Raw genomic sequence first — 22,803 nt, 5'->3', positions numbered from 1 at the left:
TCTTTTACAAAATGTAAGGTTAAACGATGGGACCCTGAACCTTGCATAATGCTGGAATAAGACATTATTCTTATTCTGGTCAGGATGGTCTCAATAAGACAGGATGCTAGAATAAGACACATTGCTTAAGAATACAACACTGGAAACCACAGTGGACCAAAGGAATAACAAACCCTCCACCTAAAGTATTAGAACCTATTCTAATTAATCTATTAAGATTAATTTACAAATCAACACCTAGGAGAGTCAAAATATTTTTGATAAAAGAACAGTTTAGACACGGCTTAGTGGCTCATGCCTGTAATCCCAGCACTTTGGGAGGCCGAGACGGGCGGATCACGAGGTCAGGAGATCGAGACCATCCTGGCTAACATGGTGAAACCCCGTCTCTACTAAAAAAATACAAAAACTAGCCGGGCGAGGTAGCGGGCGCCTGTAGTCCCAGCTACTCCGGGAGGCTGAGGCAGGAGAATGGCGTGAACCCGGGAGGTGGAGCTTGCAGTGAGCTGAGATCCGGCCACTGCACTCCAGCCTGGGGACAGAGCGAGACTCCCTCTCAAAAAAAAAAAAAAAAAAAGATTAATTTACAAATCAACACTTAGGAGAGTCAAAATATTTTTGACAAAAGAACAGTTTAGACCCGGCTTGGTGGCTCATGCCTGTAATCCCAGCACTTTGGGAGGCCGAGGCAGGCGGATCACCTGAGGTCGGGAGTTCGAGACTCAGCCTGACCAACATGGAGAAATCCCGTCTCTACTAAAAATACAAAATTAGCCGGGTGTGGTGGTGCATGTCTATAATCCCAGCTACTCCAGAGGCTGAAGCAGAAGAATCACTTGAACCAGGGAGGCAGAGGTTGCGGTGAGCCGAGATCACGCCATTGCACTCCAGCCTCGGCAACAAGAGCGAAACTCCGTCTCAAAGAAAAGAAAAGAAAAGAAAAAAAAAAAAAAAAAAAAGAACAGTCTAAAGTCACATATATTCAAGCACAACGTATACAGCTCTAGGAACAAGGATGTGCGACAAACAGCTCATTTTACCAGACTTACCACCACCAGATAAATAAATATTATTTAAGAAAATTTCTATAAATATTTGTAGCAATTTGAATTATTTGAAAGTAGTCATTTCAGCAGTACAAGAAGCAGAAATTCAGGAAGTTAAAAAAGGCCTATTTGATTTTAAACACTGTGTAAAACACAAACGTGCATGGACCTGGTTCTGTCTGATCGTGTAGAGTGTATGATAACACAGCCTTTGCCTGGAGATCTGAAAAAGGTACCCAGAGAGAAATAAAACTTCGGAAAACAGTAACAAATTAGGAGTATAGGCTCATAATATTACAAAATGTTAAGAATATAGAACTTAAATGTGATTTAGGAGTTTTTAATTATTAAAATAATTTTCACAGGCTTCCCAAATTTTAAAAAATGGGCAATAAAAAACTTAGAATAAAAACTAAAAGCATCTATAAAATACATTTTAAGACCAATTGGGGAAAATTAGAATGTAGACTAGCATTGATAGCATGTTAATGTCAATTTTCTTAGGTGTGACATGGAATAATGTCATATCTGCGACTTGCAAGTTGGGGGGGAAGTTTCACAGATCTCAACTTTTTTATTTTTTTGAGACGGAGTCTCGCACTGTCGCTGGGAGAGCAGTGGCACGATCTCCGAGCACTGCAAGCTCCGCCTCCCGGGTTCACGCCATTCTCCTGCCTCAACCTCCCGAGTAGCTAGGACTACAGGAGCCACCACCACGCCCGGCTAATTGTATTTTTAGTAGAGACGGGGTTTCACCCTGTCAGCCAGGATGGTCTCGATCTCCTGACCTCGTGATCCGCCCGTCTCGGCCTCCCAAAGTGCTGGGATTACAGGTTTGAGCCACCGCCTCCAGCCATATACATCTCAACTTCCAAATGGAATAGGGAAGCGCTCTCTCTCTCTCTCTCTCTCTCATCTCTCTATCTATCGACGGATCTATCATCTATCTATATCTATCTATCTATCTACCGATCTATCTACCTTGCAAGAGAGAGAGAGGAGAGATGTGACAAAATATTAACAGGTAAAGAGAAACCAGGGTTGGTTGTGGCATTATTTCATTATCTTTACTTACTTAAAAAATGAAAAGACAGATGCTGGGGTGAGGAAGAAGCACCTAATCTCTTTCCATAGCGACAATTACCCAAGCGTCGTTAAGGAGCTAGGACCGGCTCTGACCCGCCCCTTTGGACACCTAGAGAGACTTTTTGAAGCCTGTGACATAATTTTAAGACCAGCCATTTTTGGCATTCCCAGAGCTATCTTTCTGGATCATTTTGTGCTGCTGGCATTCTTTCTCCGTTCTTAAGATATGCATGAGTATGACATTGACTACATAGACTGCGCTCATAAAGGAGCATTGCCTATGGGTTAGCCCTGGTCCACCAGGAACAATTTTAAAAAGCTTTCTTTCCCTGACCGGGAATCGAACCCGGGCCGCGGCGGTGAGAGCGCCGAATCCTAACCACTAGACCACCAGGGAAGCTATGGTAAGTGGCTTAGCAACAGTCTATACTAAATAAATATCCTGTGACGTGTATCTTATAGAGCCATACGATTGGACGCGGTTTTCTCGCGATATTTGGGAATATGCTGCCCGCGCTTTGCTATCCTTGGTAATACCCCCGCGCTGCGGCAGATAGGGAAAACTAGGCAGCAAAGATGAGTTGTAACCTTCGTCCTGGAGAAGACAATAAAATACCAACAGACTCAGGGAAAATTCTGGAGTTTCTTCAAGGGAATAAAATACTATTAAAACGAATGTGTCAGAAGTGGGATTCGAACCCACGCCTCCATCCGGAGACCAGAACGCCCGCAGGCAAGGTTCTCACCTTGAGTCTGGCGCCTTAGACCACTCGGCCATCCTGACACTCGGAAGCGAGGCGCCTGTCACTTACTCTCGTAATTGCGTTCACTGATGTCGGCCTGTCGCGTCACATCCGTGTTGGGGCCGCGGGACTCCAGCTGACTGGTCGCGACTTTTCAGCGCTTCCTGTTGGCGGCGGAGCTCTGGAGAAAGCCGCGACTGCAACGCAGCCGGGTGTGGCCCATAGCGCTCTCCCAGGCCGGGAATCGAAGCTAACGACCGGGGGTTAGTGACCGTATGCCAGCGCCTGGCCCCGCAAATGCAGGACAATGCCTGAGAAAGGCAAAGCACCAGCTTCCGCCTCACATTCCGGCCCTCGCTGGCGAAAGTGTCTGACAAGTAGTTACTACTTGGAAAGTAGTTGGAAAAACGGTTGCCACGAAGTGACAGATGGATGCTTTTGTTTGTCTGCATTATCATCATTATGATAGCGGCTTTCTGCTTGATTGTTCCTGCGCATACCCTCCCCTCAAGGTCCACCGCGCTTCCTCCAGGAAACCACACAGATACGGTTGGCGATAAGGGCGGGATCGGGAAGTCCCAGGTCGGAGGAGCCTGGCGGGTCTGGGCTGAGGTGAGGGCAGTCAGGCTGCGTTTACACAGCAGTGAACAGGGCTTCAGAGTCCAGTGGGACGGCCCGGGACTCGCACTGCAGAGCAGCTCCGGCAGGGTCCTCCCGGTTGGCTGTGAGGTTACCTGTGAGCCCGGATACCACTCATCCAGGCATTCGTTCCTTGAATCTTAACACCGAGTGTCCACTGCGAACACAACGGTAAATAGACAAAGCCCCAACTTGGTGAGCTGACTTGCTAGTGAAGGAGATAACCAGCACAATCACATGTACAGAGTGAGGAAAAAACAAAAGCAACGAAGGGGTGGAGACGTTCTATTTTTAGACTGGGCAGTTAAGTAAGGCCTCACTAAACTGACTTTTGCTAAAATATTTTTCAAAAAGTAAAATATATGTCATGCAAATATAAAATCCACATGTGTCAAGATTTTATTCCATTAACTAATGATGAAAGATAATAATTTTAAAGAGAAAAATTATTCTGATACTCGTTCAAACAGCAAGGGAGAATTTTATTCAGACTATTACATAGGGGTGAGAGATTGGGCTCAACTCCAAATCAACAAAGACAGCTAGAAATTTAAAGCCAAGGAGCAGAGTGTGGGGGTATCAGTGGATGGAAAATTACTAAGAGAATGGGCCAAGTGGGGCAGCTCAGGCCTGTAATCCCAGTACTTTGGGAGGCCTAGGCAGGAGGATCGCTTCTGCCCAGGAATTTGAGACTTCAGTGAGCTATGATCAAGCTCACTTTCAAAGAAAGAAAATTACTAATAGAAGACATTAAGGGTAGGGGGAAGGAAAGAAGGAAGGAAGGGAGGGAGGAAAAATTACTAATAGGAGTAAGGGCTGTATGCTAAACAGGCCTTAAAAGATTCTTACTTAATGGAGGCCAAAGACTTAGACATCAAAGGTGAGAAATTCAAAGGTGAGAAATGAGTAACTTGATCAATATCAAGGCTGGCGGAATTCACACTAAACTGAATAGCAGGACTGTTTGCTAAGACTAGACTTTACAGGCCAAAGACAGGATAGGGGCCAAGGTGGAGGCCTAATCAAAAAGAGGAATCAGAGGAGCCTGACTAAAATTTGGTCAAGGAAGGTCTTTGTCAGTGACCTATACAATGTTATCAATGTTACAACTAATTAAAAGGAGAATTTCAAGAGACTTTTAAAATAATAATTCAGCCAAATGAAGGCTGAAAAGAGGTTGCTAACAGATTAAAGTTGGGTTAATATCCTGAGTAATAAACTGTGATATTGGAAGTTGGGATTTCTACTTCAGGGTTATCTTTACTTTGCCAGAGATAAATCAGTTGTGTCTCTTGACAAATTTTATTTGTATTGCTATCCTTGGTCTTGCTCTCAGGCAGAAACCATTTTCCTTACTATTAGTTTTCTGAAAGTTAACCTCTACCTCCCTACCAAGCTGCAAAATAGCGAAGTCAATAAAAATTAATAAAGGTGCACATACTGATGGAAACAATCCCACAAAGGGATTGATGGCTATTATGGTTATTTCCATATCTTACCCATGTGAATAATGCTGCAATAAACATGACAGTGGAGGCATCTCTTCAACATGATGATTTCAATTACTTTGGATATATACCCAGTAGTGGGAGTGCTGGATCATATGGTAATTTTGTTTAAGTTTTAGGAGGAGCTTCCATATTGTTTTCTATAATAGCTGTACTAATTTACATTCCCACCAACAGTGTGCTTGAGGTTGAAGAACGGGTGATGTAGGCAAATGTAAAACTGTCCTTCCTACCATCTTCGATGCCCCTCTTCCTTTTTGTGTTTTTTGTTTGTTTGTTTGTTTTGACAGTGTCTGGCTCTTTCACCCAGGCTGGAGTACAGTGGTGCAATCCTGGCATCTTGACTCACCACACCTTTGCCTCCCAGGCTCAAGCCATCCTCCCACTTCAACCCTTTGAGTAGCTGGAACTACAGGTGCACACCACCACACCTAGATAATTTTTGTATATTTTTTGTAGACATGGGGTCTCCTGAACTCAACCAATCCACCTACCTCAGCCTTCCAAAGTGCTCAGATTACAGGCATGAGCCACCATGCGCGGCCAATGCCGCTCTTCTTATTTCTTTGCTATATCCAGGTGCTGTGGTCTGTGGTCTCTCGTCTGGTTTCCTTTTTTTTTGAGGCAGAGTTTTACTCTTGTTGCCCAGGTTGGAGTGCAATGGTGCAATCTTGGCTCACTGCCACCTCCGCCTCCCGGGTTCAAGCAATTCTCCTGCCTCAGCCTCCCAAGTAGCTGGGATTACAGGCATGTGCCACCTACACTGGTTAATTTTTATTTTTAGTGGAGACAGGATTTCTCCACGTTGATCAGGCTTGTCTCGAACTCCCGACCTCAGGTGATTCCTCCTGCCTCGGCCTCCCAAACTGCTAGGATTACAGGCATGAGCCACCATGTTGGGCCATGGTTTCCTTACTTCTTGTGAAAATATTTTCATCTGTGAATAGTAGTTCAAATTGATGTATCTACAGGAGGATAGGAAATGGAGAATCCTGGACCGGGCATGGTGGCTCATGCCCGTAATCCCAGCACTTTGGGAGGCTGAGGCAGGGGGAATCACCTGAGGTCGGGAGTTTGAGACCAGCCTGACCAACATGGTGAAACCCTATCTTTATTAAAAACACAAAAAATTAGCTGGGTATGATGGCACGGGCCTGTAATCCCAGCTACTTGGGAGGCTGAGTCAGGAGAATTGCTTGAACCCGGGAGGTAGAGGTTGCAGTGAGCCAAGATCGCAGCATTGTATGCAAGCCTGGGTGACAGAGCAAGACTCTGTCTCAAAAAAAAAAAAAAAGAAAGAAAGAAAGAAAGAAATGGAGAATCCTTTTCTGTCATCTTGTTCTATCCCTAAGGTGGTCAATTTTTTATCACTTTGGAGTCCTGTCTGAAGGGAGAAAGTGAAAAATGGAGGAGGGTTGTTTTCTATTACCCTCATATCCTAATGCTTCTGGTGGCCTATTTGGCCTTCAGACCTTTCCGGCCAGCCTGACCTCACCTCTCTGTCTCCCATACGCCCCAGCAAGCTTGGTGCCTTTTCCTAAAGGTGCTTGATCTGTCTTTGTTCCTTTTGCCTTGCCCAGAAAACTCCCGTGCTCTAGCTGAGCCCCATGGACCAGGGATGCTGCAGAGAATAAAACAAATTATCTGTCCTCAAGATGCTCAGATTCCAGCAGAAAGACCTAGAATAAATAAAATAATTATTTGGTGGTAGTGATGGGTAGTGATATGTACTGTTGAGAAAAATAATGCATAGAAAGAGGTTAGGGAGAGATGCAAGTGGTTCAGAAGGTCTCTCAGTATGTGGCATTTGAGCAGAAATTTCAAGAGTCAAGGAGTGACTAGATAAAGTATCTGAGGGAAGAGGGCTCCAGGGAAAGAGAAGAGCAGAAGAAAATGCCAACAAGGAATGCAAAACAGACAATATGCTGACACTGAGTGAGAGGGCCTGGTGCTAGCCTTTGGATTGACAGTGAGCGAAAAGGAAGGTTTTGAGCTGTGTGATAAGATCTTTCCTGCTTTTCAAGGATCCCCTGGGCTGGTTATGGTGGCTCATGCCTGTAATCCTGACTCATGCCTGTAATCCCAAAGCTTTGGGAGGCCAAGGAGGGAGGATCACTTGTGCCAGGAGTTTGAGACCAGCCTGGACAACATAGCGGGAGGCCATCTCTACAAAAAATTTACAGAATTTGCTGGGCATGTTGGCACATACCTGTAGTCTCAGCTACTTGGGAGGTTGACATGGGAGGATTGCTTGAGCCAGGACTTCAAGGATGCAGTGAGCTGTGATTGTGCCACTGCATTCCAGCCTCAGTGATGGAACAAGATACTGTCTCAAGAAAGAAAAACAAAAAGGATCCTCTGGCTGCTGTGTGGAGGGTAGACTACAGAATACAAGAGTAAAGCAGAGAGAACAGTTGAGAGGTGCTGCAAGCCACATTGGTCTGAACTGGATGGAAGCAGGCCGGGTGGTGAGCAAGATTTGAATTCTGGGTGTATTCTGCAGGTAGAGCTAATAGGATTTGTTGATGTGCAAGAAGTAAATGAGCCACAAAAAGGATTTTTTTGGCCTGAGCAATAGAAGGAAAAACCTCATCAGTTACTGACAAAGGGAAGCCTAAGGGGAGGCAGCTTATGGAGGAGAGAGAGTTCAGTTTCAGACCTTCCAGTTTGAGATACCTAATAGATATGTCAAGTAAGCAGTGAGGAACAATCCTCTGGAGTCCAGGGCAGAGGTGATGCTTTGTGATCAAGTCCTGTCCATTTAGTTTTCAAGGTAAAGCATCTTTCATTATGGTCTGGCCTAGGGGAAGAAGCATGGTGTAGTTAGCCTCTGCATGAGTACCCAGAAAGTCTAAATATAGTCCAAAGGCTTGAAATAAATATAGGCTTGAAGCCCAAGGCCCTAATCTAGTGGATCACAGTCTCTGCTCAGGGCTCCAAATGGGATGTTTAGTCACGAGCTGTTTTAGGTGCTCCTGGAGACAGTGAACTGAAGACTAACAATGAGGAAAGGAGAGACAGAGAATTCTTTAGTCCCAACCATGTTTCCCAGTTCTCACTAGTGGGAAGGGCTTCATTTCTAACCAGCTGAATGAGCAGTGTGAGGAGGGTAAGATCTACCAGGTCCTGGTGGGTGGAAGCATGGAGAGAGAGCAAGGGAACAACCCAAAAATAGTCTGGTGAGCGGATTAAACAGGAGGGGAATGCAGCAGGAGTACAGCTAGAAGAAATGTCTTCAAATTGTTGGTAGCTCACAAACTCTTCTGTATTAGAAGCTTAATGCTGGAAGATGGCTGAAGAGAAATGGTTGGGTTCATTTTTTAGCCCAAATGCAAAACGTTTTAGGTACAGAGGGAGGAAATGAGATGAGGCAAGAAAAAGGGGAGAAGATGAAGGAGAGAAAGAGGGGGCAAAATTATGCAATGAGAGAGTCAAGGGAGGAGGAAGGGCAGTTAGAAGTAAAACACAAGGAACAACATTAGAGCACCCAGGCTGTTCGTGCTGAGGGGCACCTGCAGGTCAATGCTGGTTTGCCCTCAGCCCTCATCTCGGCCTCCCTCCTGTGTTCATTGGCGCCCAAAGTCCAGAAGGGGCCGAGGCAGCAGGGGGCTGGCATGTCAGCGCTGCCCGAGTGTGTGCACACCTGGCCGGGTTGCAGTAGCGCCGGCCTTGGCCTCAACTTTGCTCTGAGATCAGACTGGGCACTGGGAGCGGGGAGCAGCCAGGCAGTGGGAGCAAGAATTTCAGAGCCCGTGGAGCAGGCACCAGGAACGGGGAGAGACCAGGCAGCACAACCAGGCATTTCTGAGCCCGCGCGGGCAGAGGGGCCGCCCCGGGAGGGTGAAGAGATGCCTGGGTCTGCAGCCACAGCTTGAGCCGCAGTAGCTCTGCCTGGGAGGGCGGGGCTCCTGGCTGCTTTTGGCCCCCAAGAGCACAGGGAGGCCTGGGTCCGCAGCCACAGCAGGGCGGCAGCAGCTGCACCCAGGAGCGCCAAGCTCCCACCCAGTCGCGCCAAGCTCCCACCCAGTCAACTCAGGAGCGGGCGGGGCTTCTGCCTGTACCTGGCTCCCACTTGCTTCCTGGAGCCGGCCGCCTCCCCCACCGCAGCCAGCATCACGGCAGTGGCCACTCTAGACGGGCTGCTACTGCCATCAGCACAACCACAGCGAGGGGCGCAGTTGCTGCTTCAGCACCAGGAGCAACGTGTCGCTCCGCGGCCGGCGTCTTGCACCCCTGCAGACGCCGAATTGCCCACGGCCAGTCTCTTGGCGGCTGGCTTCCTCCTCCTTCATGTCGTCTGCCCTCCGGCCCGGAGCCAAAGCTAACAGCACCAACCCAGGCAGCTGGGCCAGCCAGGAGCAAGGGCAAGGGCATCTCTTACATACCACCCCGCCCTACCTGGGCCACACCGCATCACAGAGGGCCCAGGTCCGCCGCACTGGGGCGGGATCAGACTCAGGATACAGGCATCACCCTTCAGTTGTCAGGGGCTCAGGAGAAACGGAATTGCACTCCCAGCAATGATGACTGGTTGGAGGATGAAGACACCAGTCACTGAGAGCTGAGAAAGAGAGAATTCATGCAAATACTTGGAGCCTGGGCTGGGCGGAGGGTGTCTGTGGGTCTCGTGGAATTTGGGGCACAAAGTCCTGAAGGAGTGTTCCTTTTCCCACTGGGAATACGTCTCAGGATTTGAGGGCAGTGGGTTGACTCAACTTCTGTAGCAGTTTGGCTCATTCCTCCTTGGCCCCGGGGAACGGAAAGTAGTTTTTCTCTTTGGAGAGAAGATACTAAAAGTTCAGAGGGTACAGCAATATTAGATTTGGCTATGCCAAGACAGGAGATAAGAAGAGCGCTATGGTGCCATGCGTAGTCCAGGAAAAATAAATGTTATGAAGATAAATGGGTCCTCCACATGGAGCCTTTGATGTGTATAAAAGAACTGGCAGTTTCAGCAGTCTGCAAACTGTATAGCTCAACGGTGACAACATTACCAATAGCTTGCATTTAATCTTAGCCTTTGTAATGGGATGCTAAGATGGAATTCAAGGTCTCAGACTGCAATGAGGTCACTAAAGGTAGAGAACCAATGTTTACAGAGAACCCCTCCTTAGAATGTTAGCACTCCTTTGCAGCACTTACAAAGGAAGGGGCTGGTGACTGCTTTTGAGAGAGTTGGCTCATTCCTTACCTAGATGATATAAGAAATTAAAGAGAGGCTGAGAGATTTATTTGGAGAGGGTTATTGAAGAGCTGGGCATTGGCAGTAGTTTCATTTTATTATTTTAAACAAGATCAAACCAAGAGAACCAAGAATGTTCTTGGACCTCAAAGTGAGACCCAACATTCTAAGAGTAACCAAGAGTTATAAGACCTTTCATTCCCTTTGATGAAATCACAAGGATTTTGCAGATATCTTTTACGGACCTTGAGGAAAGGATAAGGTTTGTTCTCAATGGAGTCCTGCTCTTTTGATGTAAAAGTTACACTTTCATTAATGAGTAAAGTAGCTGGGACATCTTCTTTCCTACCTTACACTAGTCAGACAAGTAGGTTGAGTCACTGATACCACACATCAAAAGGAATATGCACAGGACACACTGGGCTCATCCTAAAGGTGTTCATGTTTGGACACCATGTCATCTGAGATATTTAGGCTGCAGAGGAGAAGGCTGGGCTAGTCAACAATCATCGTATACCAATAACAAACACACAGACAAGTCCCTGAGATGATTTCAGAAAGTAAGTGCCACAAAGAAGATACAATAGGGCACAGTGAAGTAGAGCATGACTGAGGAAAGGGAGCTTTCTGAATGAGGGATTTCATAGCTGAGTGGGTGATCTTATATAGAGATTCACATCACAATAAGAGAGCAAACAGATGAAGAGTTGGGTGGTGGGCTGGGGGACGGGGCGGGGGCTGTGGGGAGAAATGAGTGCTGCAGAGACAAAAGAACTCCCTCCAGCATACTTGGCACACTTGAGAAATAGCAAAAAGGTGGGAGGGCAAAGTGGGAAAAGTTGGGGGATGATGCCAGAGAAGCAGCCAAGGGCCAGATTAAGTTGGGCCTTGAGGCCACGATAAGGGTTTTGGATTGCACTGGAGACCACTTACAGATTTGAAGCAAAAGATTTGATCTTTGAGGAAATCATCCCTGCTTTGTGAGGGTACAAGTTAAAGTAGGAGGCAGATCCATTCGGAAGATGTAGCCATAGACCAGGTGAGATGATAGTGGTATCGTAGGCTTAAAAACAGTCCTGGAAAAGATATCTGTGTCCTAATCCCCAGAACATGTGGAGATTACTTTTATTTTATTTTAGATGGAGTCTTGCTCTGTCACTCATGCTGGTGTGCAGTAGCACAATTTCGGTTCACTGCAACCTCCTCCTCCCGGGTTCAAGCAATTCTCCTGCCTCAGCCTCCCGAGCTGGGATTACAGGCCCATGCCACCATGCCCAGCTAATTTTTTTTTTTTTTGTATTTTTAGTAGAGACAGGGTTTCACCATGTTGGCCAGGCACCTCTCGAACTCCTGACCTCAAGTGATCCACCTGCCTCGGCCTCCCTAAGTGCTGGGATTACAGGCGTGAGCCACCATGTGCAGCCAATTACTTTATATGGCAAACACTTTACAGAAGTAATTGCTTTAGGATACTGAGATGAAGTGATTATTTGGATTATAAGGATGGACTCTAAATGCATTCACAAGCATCCTTGTAAGAGAGAAGCAGAGGGAGATTTGGCACAGAAGGAGGCAACGTGACCTCAGAGACAGAGATTGGAGTGATGTGGCCACAAGTCAGAGAATGCTGGCCACCATTAGAGGCCAGAAGAAGCAAGGAAAGGGTTCTCCTCTAGAGCCCTTATATGGCCCATGGCCCTGCTGATGACTTGATCTGGATTTTTGGCCTCCAGAACCATGAGAAAATAAATCTGCCTAAAGGGAGCAAGTTTGTGGCTGAAAACAACACAATTTATTACAATTACAGAAAATTAATACCAGTGGCTTGAAGTAGGGTTTTAGCAATTGAGAGGGTTGGAAGTGATTGGATTTAAGATAAATTTTTGGAGACAGGACCAACAAGATTTGCTGATGTATATAGTTTAGGTGTCATCAAAGGCAAATAATCAAGACTGATTCCCTTTTTTTTTCTGAGCAAGGGCGTGGATGATGACATCGTTTACTGACATGGTGGAGAGTACAGGCGTTATTGTTACATGTTTGCCATATTTATGTTGGAGAAAATATCAGCTATCATGTGTCAGTGCTCTCTACATGCCAGGCACTGTCCTAAATTCTTTACATGTGTTAGCTCAGTTAACACAGGGAAGTCAAGTGGGCAGTAAGATATACGTCTGGAGTTGAAAGAAGGCTAGGCTAGGAGCCATCGTGTATTTAAATCCATGGAACTAATTAGATCACCCAAGAGAACATCTGCAGACGAGATAAGATCTGGTTCAAGGCCTGAGCCAGGGCACACTTCATCTTTTGGCAGAACAGACGGAATGGATCCAAAAAAAGGAAAGAGGGAGCCAGTGAGGAGGGTGGGAAACCAGGAGCATAGGAAGTCACAGAAGTAAAACGGGGGCCAAAAAATGTAGAGGGAGCCATAAGGATGAGGAAGACGCGAGCTACACAGTCGCGCTCTTTCTAGGGCGGGAGGCGAACAGAACTGACAGCTGCTATGTAGCAAGATGACCGTCGCAAGTGACCCTGTGAAGCGCCACTGCAGTGGCTGGGCGGGGAGGAAAGCTCCATCAGAGCCATTTGAAGAGAAGAGGATGGGAAGTGAGAGTCCACAGAGAATGTAGGCGACTTTTAGGAGGAATTCTGATGCTAATAGAAGTGGGCTGTGACTGTGGGACTCTGCGGTCCAGAGGGCTCTAGCTGGCTTTCAAAGTGACTGGTTCTGCATCACGTTTGCGGGTGGCAACTGTGAGGGGGAAATGGAAGGCGAATACAAAACGGGAACAAGAGAAGAGGCAACGTCCCCAGACAGGCCGGATGGGCTGGGGCTGGAGCACAGGAGGCCTGACCCTGTCTCTTCCACTTTCCCTCAAACCTTTGGTCACCAAGCGCAGACGCTCACCACAGAAGCGACGCAACCACAATTGCCGCGGGGCTCCGTGACACGCGCGGGGCACTCGAATCGGGAAGCCACGGTTCCCGGCAGGCGTTGCGCGGGACACCCAGTGCGCAGGCGCACGCCGTCGGCCTCCGACTCGCCCCTCCCTCTGGGGCGCGGGCCTCAGTTCCGGGATACCGCAGCAGACGCCGAGAAGCACCGTTTCTTCTTAAAAGAGAAACGCTGCGCGCGCGAGGTGGGCCCCTATCTTCCAGCAGCTCCGGGCCTGCTCGCCTGGCCGGGGAGGCGCAGGCGCAGGCGCAGTCGGGGTGAGGGCGCGTGGGGGCTCACAGGTAAGGTCGGAGTGGGGGTGGGTCGCGACGGGGTTCTGGGCAACCTGGGAGCTGCCATTGGGATTGGTCCGCTCAACTCACTGCCAGCATTAAGTGGGGGTGCCCAAGACGGGGTGGGGGGCGCCCTCCAGACCTCTGACCCCTGCCCCACCGTCACTCGACCCAACGATGAAGAGCGCCCCCAGCTGCACGCCAGGACACGACCTTTCCTTCCCCTATAAAGCAGTAAAGGCCGCTGCCCTCTTCAAGGTGAAATGTGTGGACTCCCCCAGCCCAGTTGAAATTTCCCGTGAAAGTCTCTCGCCCCTTCCCCACAGCTCCACTTCAGTGGACTGGAGGGCGCAGGCCTTTGTTCTGACTGCTTGTGTCTGCCTGCCCCCCGACGACACCCACATGGTAGCGCTGAGCTTCCACACCCTGTATCACAGAAGGACGGGGTTTGGCTCCACACCTGCCACTGCTGTTGAAATAGTTTAGTCTTGCCCCGGAATTGCATAGATTAGTGAGTCTTCCTCACTGATGAGGAAACTGAGGCCCTAACGACAGGTGGAGCCGGGTCCTCGACCCCCAAGATCGGCTGGGCGCTGAAGACATCTTCCACCCTCCAGCCTCTGGTGCACATGGCTTCCTCCCCGGCGGTGGACGTGTCCTGCAGGCGGCGGGAGAGGCGGCGGCAGCTGGACGCGCGCCGCAGCAAGTGCCGCATCCGCCTGGGCGGCCACATGGAGCAGTGGTGCCTCCTCAAGGAGCGGCTGGGCTTCTCCCTGCACTCGCAGCTCGCCAAGTTCCTGTTGGACCGGTTAGGGGCCGGGAGAGGGGCTTGGGGGAGGGTACCCGGGCAGCCCCTAGCCTCCTCTCCAGGGCCTGTCCTGCTGCTCTTTTCCACCCTCAGGTTTCTCACTTTACTAGGACGGCCTGTGTGACTTGTGGCCTCCCAGGGTCCTGCTCCCCTCCTCATGGTCTCAGCGAATAGCGGCCCTTAGGGCTGGCCCCTTACATGTGTGAGTGCCCAGGGCGGAGGGTGGCTGGCCACCTGAGTCCTGACCTGCCTCTTCTCCTGCTGGCAGGTACACTTCTTCAGGCTGTGTCCTGTGTGCAGGTAGGTAGGGGATGGCAGGGGGTGAGAGCCAGAGGGAAGAGGGGCCACAGGGTGACCCAGAAACACCCTCCTTTCAAAGGGAGCCCTGAGTGAGTTTGGGAAGGGTGGGGTGAGTTGGGGAGCACGGGGTAGTTTGATGGGAGCAACCTCTGGGTGGGGAAGGGAGCAATGTCTCAGGATCTAGCGTGTCTAGGTTCTGAAGAATGATAAATTGGACTGTGGCTGAGGTTGACCTGGGGTTTGAGGGAGCAGGGCTCCCTGGGTATGGCTCTCCAGGGTGAGAGGAGGAGACTTCCCAGTTCAGCCTGACTGCTTCCCCCATCCCTCCAGGTCCTGAGCCTTTGCCTCCAAAACATCTGCAGTATTTGGTGCTCTTGTCTCATGCCCACAGCCGAGAGTGCAGCCTGGTGCCCGGCCTTCGGGGGCCTGGCGGCCAAGATGGGGGGCTTGTGTGGGAGTGCTCAGCAGGCCATACCTTCTCCTGGGGACCCTCTTTGAGCCCCACACCTTCAGAGGCACCCAAGCCAGCCTCCCTTCCACATACTACCCGGAGAAGTTGGTGTTCCGAGGCCACGAGTGGGCAGGAGCTTGCAGGTAGGCTGGGAAAAAGTAGAGTTGTGGAGAAAAGGGAGGAAAGAGGTTTCCCATTTTCTGTAGCTCAGAACCCTGTTCTCTAAAAATCATCCTTTTTCAATGGAAAAACTCTATGTTGACAAAGAAATATATCATCAAATACATTGTTGGGCACGAAAAGCAGAACAAAATACAGTGTATGGTATGCTATCATTGGTGAAAAATACAAATGGGGGAAAATGAGTGTGTGTGTGTGTGTGTGTGTAAGTACTTGTGAATGTATAACATATCTCTGGAAGGCACATAGGAAACCAGGTTGCCTGTGGGAAGAAGTAGGCAATGGGGGACAGTATTGGAAAGGAGATTTTTGACTGTATAGTTTTGTGAACTGTGTAAATATCATTTCTGAAACAGAACAACCCCTCCTACTCCAATAGCCTCTGCTCCCTCCTCCTCAAGAGTCTCTGCCTGGGTGCAGTGGTTCACACCTATAGTCCTAGCACTCTGGGAGGCTGAGGCAAGAGGATTGCTTGAGCCCAGGAGTTTGAGATCAGCCTGGGCAACACAGACCCCATCTCTATTAAAAAAAAAAAAAAAAAGAGGAGTCTCCCATCACTTAAGACCTTAGAACTTTACATGTCCTCATCCCTTGAGTCCAGAGTTCCTTCCCTTTTGACTTTGCCTGTCCTACAGATTTGGAATCTGAGCATGATGAGAGGACTCAAGAGGCCAGGTTGCCCAGGTGAGGATGTGGGTAGGAGGGAAAGGGCGGAATTGCATAGATGGTAGGATGAGGGAGCAGGACCTCAGACTTGCCTTCTTTGGGCCTGCAGGAGGGTGGGACCCCCACCAGAGACCTTCCCACCTCCAGGAGAGGAAGAGGGTGAGGAAGAAGAGGACGATGATGAGGATGAAGAGGAGATGCTCAGTGATGCCAGCTTATGGACCTACAGCTCCTCCCCAGATGAGCAAGTTGGGGTTGAGGGAGAATGCTGAGCAGAGCAAGAGAGGGAGGCAGCTGGCCTGGCAGTTCATAGCTTTGCAGACTAGAGGGAAGAGCTTGTTGGTGTGGAGGGAAGGGTGGGTTTTGGGGAAGGCAAAAAGAACTAGAGGCTTTGAACTGAGTGAGTGAAAAGGGGTGAAGTCAGGCGCAGGGAGATTGAGGGCTGAAAGCAGATGTGAATGGGGAGCCTAGGGTGGGGGTAGGGTTGTTTCAGGTTTGAGGTCTTTTCAGTTTAGGGGCTAGGGTCGGGCTGGGGCTGGCTGACTGCTAAGAGAGTTAATGCCATCTTCCTCTTTGTTCTCCTTTCAGTAGTGAGCCTGATGCCCCCAGACTACTCCCTTCCCCTGTCACCTGCACACCTAAAGACGGGGAGACACCACCAGCCCCTGCAGCACTCTCCACTCCTCTTGCTGTGCCATCCTTGTCAGCATCCTCGCTGGGTTCCAGAGCTCCTCCACTTGCAGAAGTCGGGGTGCAGCCAGAGCTCAGCAGGACCCCTCAAGCGGCCCAGCAGACTGAGGCCCTGGCCAGGTAACCTGATGGCTGAGACAGAAAGGGCAGGGGCGTTCTGGGATGTGGCCCTCCCTCGAGGCCCTCTGCTCCCTCTTTGCTGCCCATAGCACTGGGAGTCAGGCCCAGTCTGCTCCAACCCTGGCCTGGGATGAGGACACTGCACAGATTGGCCCCAAGAGAATTAGGTAGGACTTGGGGAGATGGGGTTCTGGGGAGGGCCGACAGGAGGGAGGCAGAGAAGGGCAGGCAGGAGTCATCCTGCTCCTCTCCCTTCTTCTCCCCAGGAAAGCTGCCAAAAGAGAGCTGATGCCTTGTGACTTCCCTGGCTGTGGAAGGATCTTCTCCAACCGGCAGTATTTGAATGTGAGGGGCACAGGTTGGGGCCTGTGTGGCTGCTGGGGTGGGGGAAAAGGGCTAAAAGAGAAACTGAGGAAAAGGATCTTAAGGCATGGGAAGATTCAGAACCGGGAAGCAGAGGGTTAGGATGGACATGCAGAGCTTTCCTATAATTAGTAATCATTGAATCAGACAACTGGTAGATGAAACCATGCCTCAGGCGCACAGAGCCACGGCCCTCTACTGCTTGTTCATGGAGGCCACACAGAGATGACAGTGGCGTGCATCAGGCTCCCCTGGAGGTGCTGATGACAGTCCTGGGCACTGGCCATGTGTGAAGTCTTCTGGTTCTCACAGTATCCCCATGGATTAGGTGCTGATATTATTCCCACTTTGTAGACAGAAAGGTTAGGCGTTGCTCAAGGCTCTTCAGCTAGTGTGTCTTAGTGCTGGGGTTCTGAGCCTGGTGGCCTGGCTTCAGAGTCCATGCCTGGACTGCCTCGTATCCTGGCTTGAGAGGATATTCCCCGAGTGAAGCGGGCTAGGAGATGGTCCTGTCCCCAGTCTCACTCACTGGCTGAGAAATTGGAGGCACAGAGGGGGAAGGATCCAATCCCTACAGTCAGCCAGAGCACTTGGAACAGCAGGTGCCAAGGCTGGGGAGGGCCACAGACACTGGGATGGTGAGGTGAGGGCAGAAGACGGGGAGAGTGCTGCCCACAGAAGAGGACAGAGGAATCAAGTGAAAAGGGAGAACGACCAGGAAGACAGGGAAGCTCTAGGCTGAGAAGAGCATTCAGCAGGGCATGTCAGACCTTCTGGAGTCTGTTATGGAGGAGACCAAAGCAGCCCCTGGAAGTTTAACTGTGGAGAAACGAGATTCTAAAGAAGGGGACAGCCCATGCAATTTAGTGAGCGAGGATGCCAACTTAGGCCAGTGAAAAGAGTAATACTTCGATATTTAGGAGTTAAGGTTGAAGAGCCTGTTACCCTTAATAGTGTTCTAGGTTGAGAGCATGTGTGTGTGTGTGTGTGTTTCCAAAGCAGATTTAGAAGAAAATCATACAAATATCCATGGTGAAGTATTTAAAAGCAGGCAGTTGGGGAGATACTATTGCACGTGAATATTGACATCAAATAGGATAATCACACTTACCCAAACTGCTTTCTCCTCTGCAGCAGATAGTGCATTCATGATTAGGTGAACCAGGGGTGTCACCCAGAGTGATACTTTGTACAGGGAACATTGCAGGGTGAGAGTGTGACAAGGAGGTGAGATCATGGAAGTCAAGTACAGAACAGGGTGACAGGCGAGTTGAGTGGTCAGGATGGGATGGGTGTAGGGCTCATGGTGTAGGTGAGGACTGAGCCTCAAGGAAATGAGCAGGCCATGACAGGGAGAACTGCTGGGGCACAGGGGCCAGGAAGGGGACAGAGGAGCATGCCTGCTGGGTCAGCTCAGTTGATCTCCCTGTGGAAGGTGGCTATCCTTTTGCCTCTTCTGTCCCTACCACCCACTTCCTTCTCTAGCACCACAAAAAGTACCAGCACATCCACCAGAAGTCTTTCTCCTGCCCAGAGCCAGCCTGTGGGAAGTCCTTCAACTTTAAGAAACACCTGAAGGAGCACATGAAGCTGCACAGTGGTGAGTGGTGGAGCTCCACCTTCCTCTGTGGGCCCCGTCACCCCGGGCTCTGTGGGTTTCTTCCTCACCTCCCCCTCTACAGGGTTCTGTCAGCTCCCACTCTGGGTTTCTTCACCTCCCTCCGAGGGATGACTCTCACTCATCCTGCAGGCCCTGTGTGTTGAACACCTGCTTGTTTTAAACTCTTCTGGGTACTGGGTACAGCAGTGAACAGAGTAGGCAGCGCTAACCCTCTTGAGATATCCACTTTAGTGATACAGGGCTATGAAGAAATGTGGAAGCAAGGGAAAGGAGGAGAGCATAATGAGGAGTTGCTATTGTAGAAAGAGAAGATGCTTTGAGCAAAGACTTGAGTGAAGTGAGGAATGGAGACCTGCACCTTATAGACTATGGACAGCGCCTGTGGGAAGGCCCTTAGGTGGTATCTGGGTGACATGTTCCAGGAACAGGAAGGCCAGGAGCTGAGAAAGGAAGAGAAGTCACAAGAGTTGGTGGAGGCCTCAGAGACCATCCACAGGACAGTGTGACGTCTGCTTTAAGTGAGATGGGTGCCATCGCAGTCTTGAATGGTAGAGGGATGTGGCTGACTTTTTAAAAGATCATTGTGGCTGCTGTGTGAATAGGGGGACCTCAGATGAGCAGAACCAGGCACTCAACTGTGAGATGACTGCAGAGATGTGCAAGAGGGCAAGGTGGTGCCTGGATTTGCTGGTAGCAGCTGAGTCAGGGAGGAGTGGCTGGAGGCCAGTGTGTGTGCAGATGGAGCCAAATGGGCTGCTGTGGGAAGGATGGGTTGGCTACAGCCGAGTGGGCAGGAAGGAGTTGGGTAACTTGGAGGATTCCAGCCTCAGCAACCGTGCAGAAGGTGATGTGATTTTTCTGCAAACAAGGGAGAAATGGTCTTGGGAAGGAAAATTTGATTCGAAACGTGCTAATTAAACATCCAGGAGATGTGAATGTGGAGATCAGGGAAGATGTCCGACAAAAATATAAATGTGTGAGTCATGAGCATATGGGTGGTACTTAGAGCCATGAGGCCAGAGCGTCCCTAGATAGAGGAAGTGAGTGTCATGGCACTCCAGCCATCAGAGGGCAGGCCAGGTGAGTGGTGAGGAAGATGGAGAGTGGTATCTGAGGAGCTGAGTATAGAAAATGCTTCAGGGAGGAAGTGGGGGTGATTGCCAGTGCGACAGGCCAAATGTGAGCTGAGAACAGGTGACCAGACGTGTGTTCAAGGCAGAGTGGAGACAGCAAGTATGGACAACTCTGTGTTTTGCTGTGAAGATGGGCAGAGAAATGGAGCCTTAGCTGGAAGGCTGTGGGCTCAGGGCACAGAAATGGGAATGATTCCATAGAGAAAGGCTTGCTGCTGATGCTGGAGTGGAGTGAGGGACCTCAAGTGAGAAGGGGTCAGTCTTGAGGGGCACCGTGGAGGGCTGCCGGGGGGAACACTTTGAGTAGTTGTTTATATAGGCACAGATGCAAGTTGAATAGTGAATTTGGTGGGCAGAAGATGTGGGTGTTCTTGTTTCTTGGCGACTTTAGAAACGAGCCCCGCTGAATAAGGCTGGTAGGCTGGGGGTGTTGGAGACTGGTGGAGAAAGGAGGGGGTGTGAAATGTCTTCTGTATTTCTAGAAAGTTGGAAAAGTGAACTGATGAGGGAAATTCAGATGCAGTAAGGCACGAAGGGGGCCTTAAGATTTGTGACTATAGATGAAGAGAGTGGCCAAGAGGCAGACTATGCCCCCTACAGTACACACGTGCAGGCTTGGAGCAGACCAAAAGTTGTGTTTATCCTGAGTCGGGCTTTAACCAAGCAAGTACAGTGGACGGAGAGAGGGACAGGAAGATTGGTAGTGCGAATGAAAGAAGGCAACAAAGATGGCTGTGGAAATGCAGGTGAGCGGGAAAGGGGCTCAGAGGGAAGATGGTGGGGCCAGTGGACTCATGGGATTATCATAGCAAGAAGACAAGCTAGGAGGCCTTGGCAGGAACCAGGATGTTTGAAATCACAATTTCTTTTTTTTTGAGACGGAGTCTCGCTCTGTCGCCCAGGCTGGAGTGCAGTGGCCGAATCTCAGCTCACTGCAAGCTCCGCCTCCCAGGTTCATGCCATTCTCCTGCCTCAGCCTCCCAAGTAGCTGGGACTACAGGCGCCCGCCACCTCGCCCGGCTAGTTTTTTGTATTTTTTAGTAGAGACGGGGTTTCACTGTGTTCGCCAGGATGGTCTCGATCTCCTGACCTCGTGATCCGCCCGTCTCGGCCTCCCAAAGTGCTGGGATTACAGGCTTGAGCCACCGCGCCCGGCCTGAAATCACAATTTCTTTTTTTCTCCCCCTAACCCACTGTATCTTAGAAGAAATAGCAATTTCTGAAGTGGTGCAGTGCACGGGTGTGAGCTGAGACTGGTGACTAAGGAGGGTGGGCGATGAGGTCAGTGAGGTCAGGGAACAGAGGGCTGGAGTGCTGACCCACAGCAGGAGCAGTGGCTGATAGGAGTAGAGGGGCTGAACCTAGAGTTACGTGGATGGGGAGTGATGGGGCCAAAGGAAGAGGCTGCAGGTGTGTGTTTGTGTGGTCTGATGGTGGGGTCTTCAGAGAGGTGGTGATGTTAGAGGTGGTCCAGAGGGCACCATGAGAAGCAGAGATGCCTTTTCCACTGTAGACCCTGAGGTTTGGTGGGTTAGAGAAGCCACAGCAGCCTGTGAGAGCTGCTGGCAACACTGTGACCATGGGCAACAGGCAGGTGCTATTGGAACAAGCAGGGAGTGCAGTTTCAGGAAAAAAAGAGGGGAGGGGACTGGCTGCCTGCGGACAGGTAGTTCCACAGGGCACTGAGCGGGTCTGGGACAGGTGGGATATGCAAGCCTGAATAGGTGGTGGATGATTCCAGGTGCCAGAGTCTGTCCTTGGGCATTGAGCTTCAATCCTAATTCCCATTGTGGACTCCAAGCTTCTGCTTGGCTGCCGCCCAGGGCCTTCAGTTCATACCTAAGGACCCAGCTCTCCATTCCATGTGTCTCCTTTGAGAAAGAACCAGCCTAGAGGCTGAGGTGGGGTGGTGCATCTGCATCGGGAGTTCATTGCTTTCAGTGTGATTGGCGGACAGGGGGTGGGGTGGACAATAATGAGGTCTTTTAGCTGGGTTCATGTCTTAATTGACCCATCAGGTCAAGGGACCTCATGACCCATCAGGTAAGGGAGGTCCAGACGGGCTCCATGATCAGATAACAACTGATTAGAATCTGAGCCTCCTGACCTCCGATACTGGTGCACTCTGGTGAGGGATAGTGGGGGGGGTGGGTCAAGGAGGGGCCACAGGGTGGGGGCAGATGCTGGAGTGTTCCTCATATGCCTGCAGACACCCGGGACTACATCTGTGAGTTCTGCGCCCGGTCTTTCCGCACTAGCAGCAACCTTGTCATCCACAGACGTATCCACACTGGAGAAAAACCCCTGCAGTGAGTGCTGGATTGGGGTCTGAGGGCCAGGGGCCAGAAGGGAGGAGGTGGAGTCTGGAAGCTAGGCATATAGGACACCTAGGCATTGGGGAGCAGGAGGAACCCCCTAGGGAAGTCAAGATGGCCTGAGGTCTGTTCCTTCCCTCCGCTGTCCCTAACTCCAGGTGTGAGATATGCGGGTTTACCTGCCGCCAGAAGGCTTCCCTGAACTGGCACCAGCGCAAGCATGCAGAGACGGTGGCTGCCTTGCGCTTCCCCTGCGAATTCTGTGGCAAGCGCTTTGAGAAGCCAGACAGTGTTGCAGCCCACCGTAGCAAAAGTCACCCAGTCCTGCTCCTGGCCCCTCAAGAGTCACCCAGTGGTCCCCTAGAGCCCTGTCCCAGCATCTCTGCCCCTGGGCCTCTGGGATCCAGTGAGGGGTCCAGGCCCTCTGCATCTCCTCAGGCTCCAATCCTGCTTCCTCAGCAATGAGCTCTCCAGCTTTGGCTTTGGGGAGCCAGACTCCAGGGACTGAAAAGGAGCAATGAGGAGAGGGTCTGCTTGAGAAACACCAGATGCTTGGTCCCCAGGAACTAAGGCGACAAGAGTGTAGGGTGGGGACAAAACTGGGCTGTAGGGGAGCTAGACTACTTTAGTCTTCCTAAAGGACAAAATAAACAGAGTATTTTATGCAGGCATGTGTGGGCAGAGCGAGTGTTTTGGCACCTGAGGTGCAGAACTCCTGGATCCC

At 50.3% G+C, this 22,803-nt stretch overlaps 1 protein-coding gene and 2 non-coding genes across 5 annotated transcripts; 1 reads left to right on the top strand and 2 right to left on the bottom strand.

Annotated features, from left to right (window-relative positions):
• Positions 1-2,457: 2,457 nt before the first annotated feature.
• Positions 2,458-2,529, bottom strand: TRNAE-CUC. The gene has a single exon. It is a non-coding gene; the product is annotated as a tRNA-Glu (tRNA).
• A 281-nt stretch (positions 2,530-2,810) lies between these two features.
• Positions 2,811-2,916, bottom strand: TRNAL-CAA. The gene is made up of 2 exons: positions 2,879-2,916; positions 2,811-2,856 (listed from the first exon to the last, which is right to left on the bottom strand). It is a non-coding gene; the product is annotated as a tRNA-Leu (tRNA).
• Positions 2,917-13,242: 10,326 nt separating this feature from the next.
• Positions 13,243-22,750, top strand: ZNF692 (zinc finger protein 692). Of its 3 annotated transcripts, none has more exons than XM_023196565.1 (12): positions 13,243-13,441; positions 14,050-14,240; positions 14,509-14,540; positions 14,871-15,134; positions 15,807-15,855; positions 15,947-16,081; positions 16,429-16,647; positions 16,737-16,814; positions 16,914-16,992; positions 18,496-18,610; positions 21,974-22,073; positions 22,238-22,750. In XM_023196565.1, the coding sequence occupies exons 2-12, from the start codon at positions 14,062-14,064 to the stop codon at positions 22,542-22,544; spliced, it is 1,557 nt and encodes a 518-aa protein (XP_023052333.1). In that variant the 5' UTR covers positions 13,243-13,441; positions 14,050-14,061; the 3' UTR covers positions 22,545-22,750. The 3 variants fall into 3 exon arrangements, with proteins under 3 accessions (XP_023052333.1, XP_023052332.1, XP_023052334.1); XM_023196564.1 differs by having other exon boundaries at positions 16,426-16,647; XM_023196566.1 differs by having other exon boundaries at positions 13,272-13,441; positions 13,988-14,240; positions 16,426-16,647.
• Positions 22,751-22,803: the final 53 nt, after the last annotated feature.

Source organism: Piliocolobus tephrosceles, chromosome 1 (assembly GCF_002776525.5).
Source record: "Piliocolobus tephrosceles isolate RC106 chromosome 1, ASM277652v3, whole genome shotgun sequence".
NCBI lineage: Eukaryota > Metazoa > Chordata > Mammalia > Primates > Cercopithecidae > Piliocolobus > Piliocolobus tephrosceles.
The sequence above is the reverse complement of the archived record's forward strand: the minus strand, read 5'-3'. Positions and strand labels throughout refer to the sequence as shown.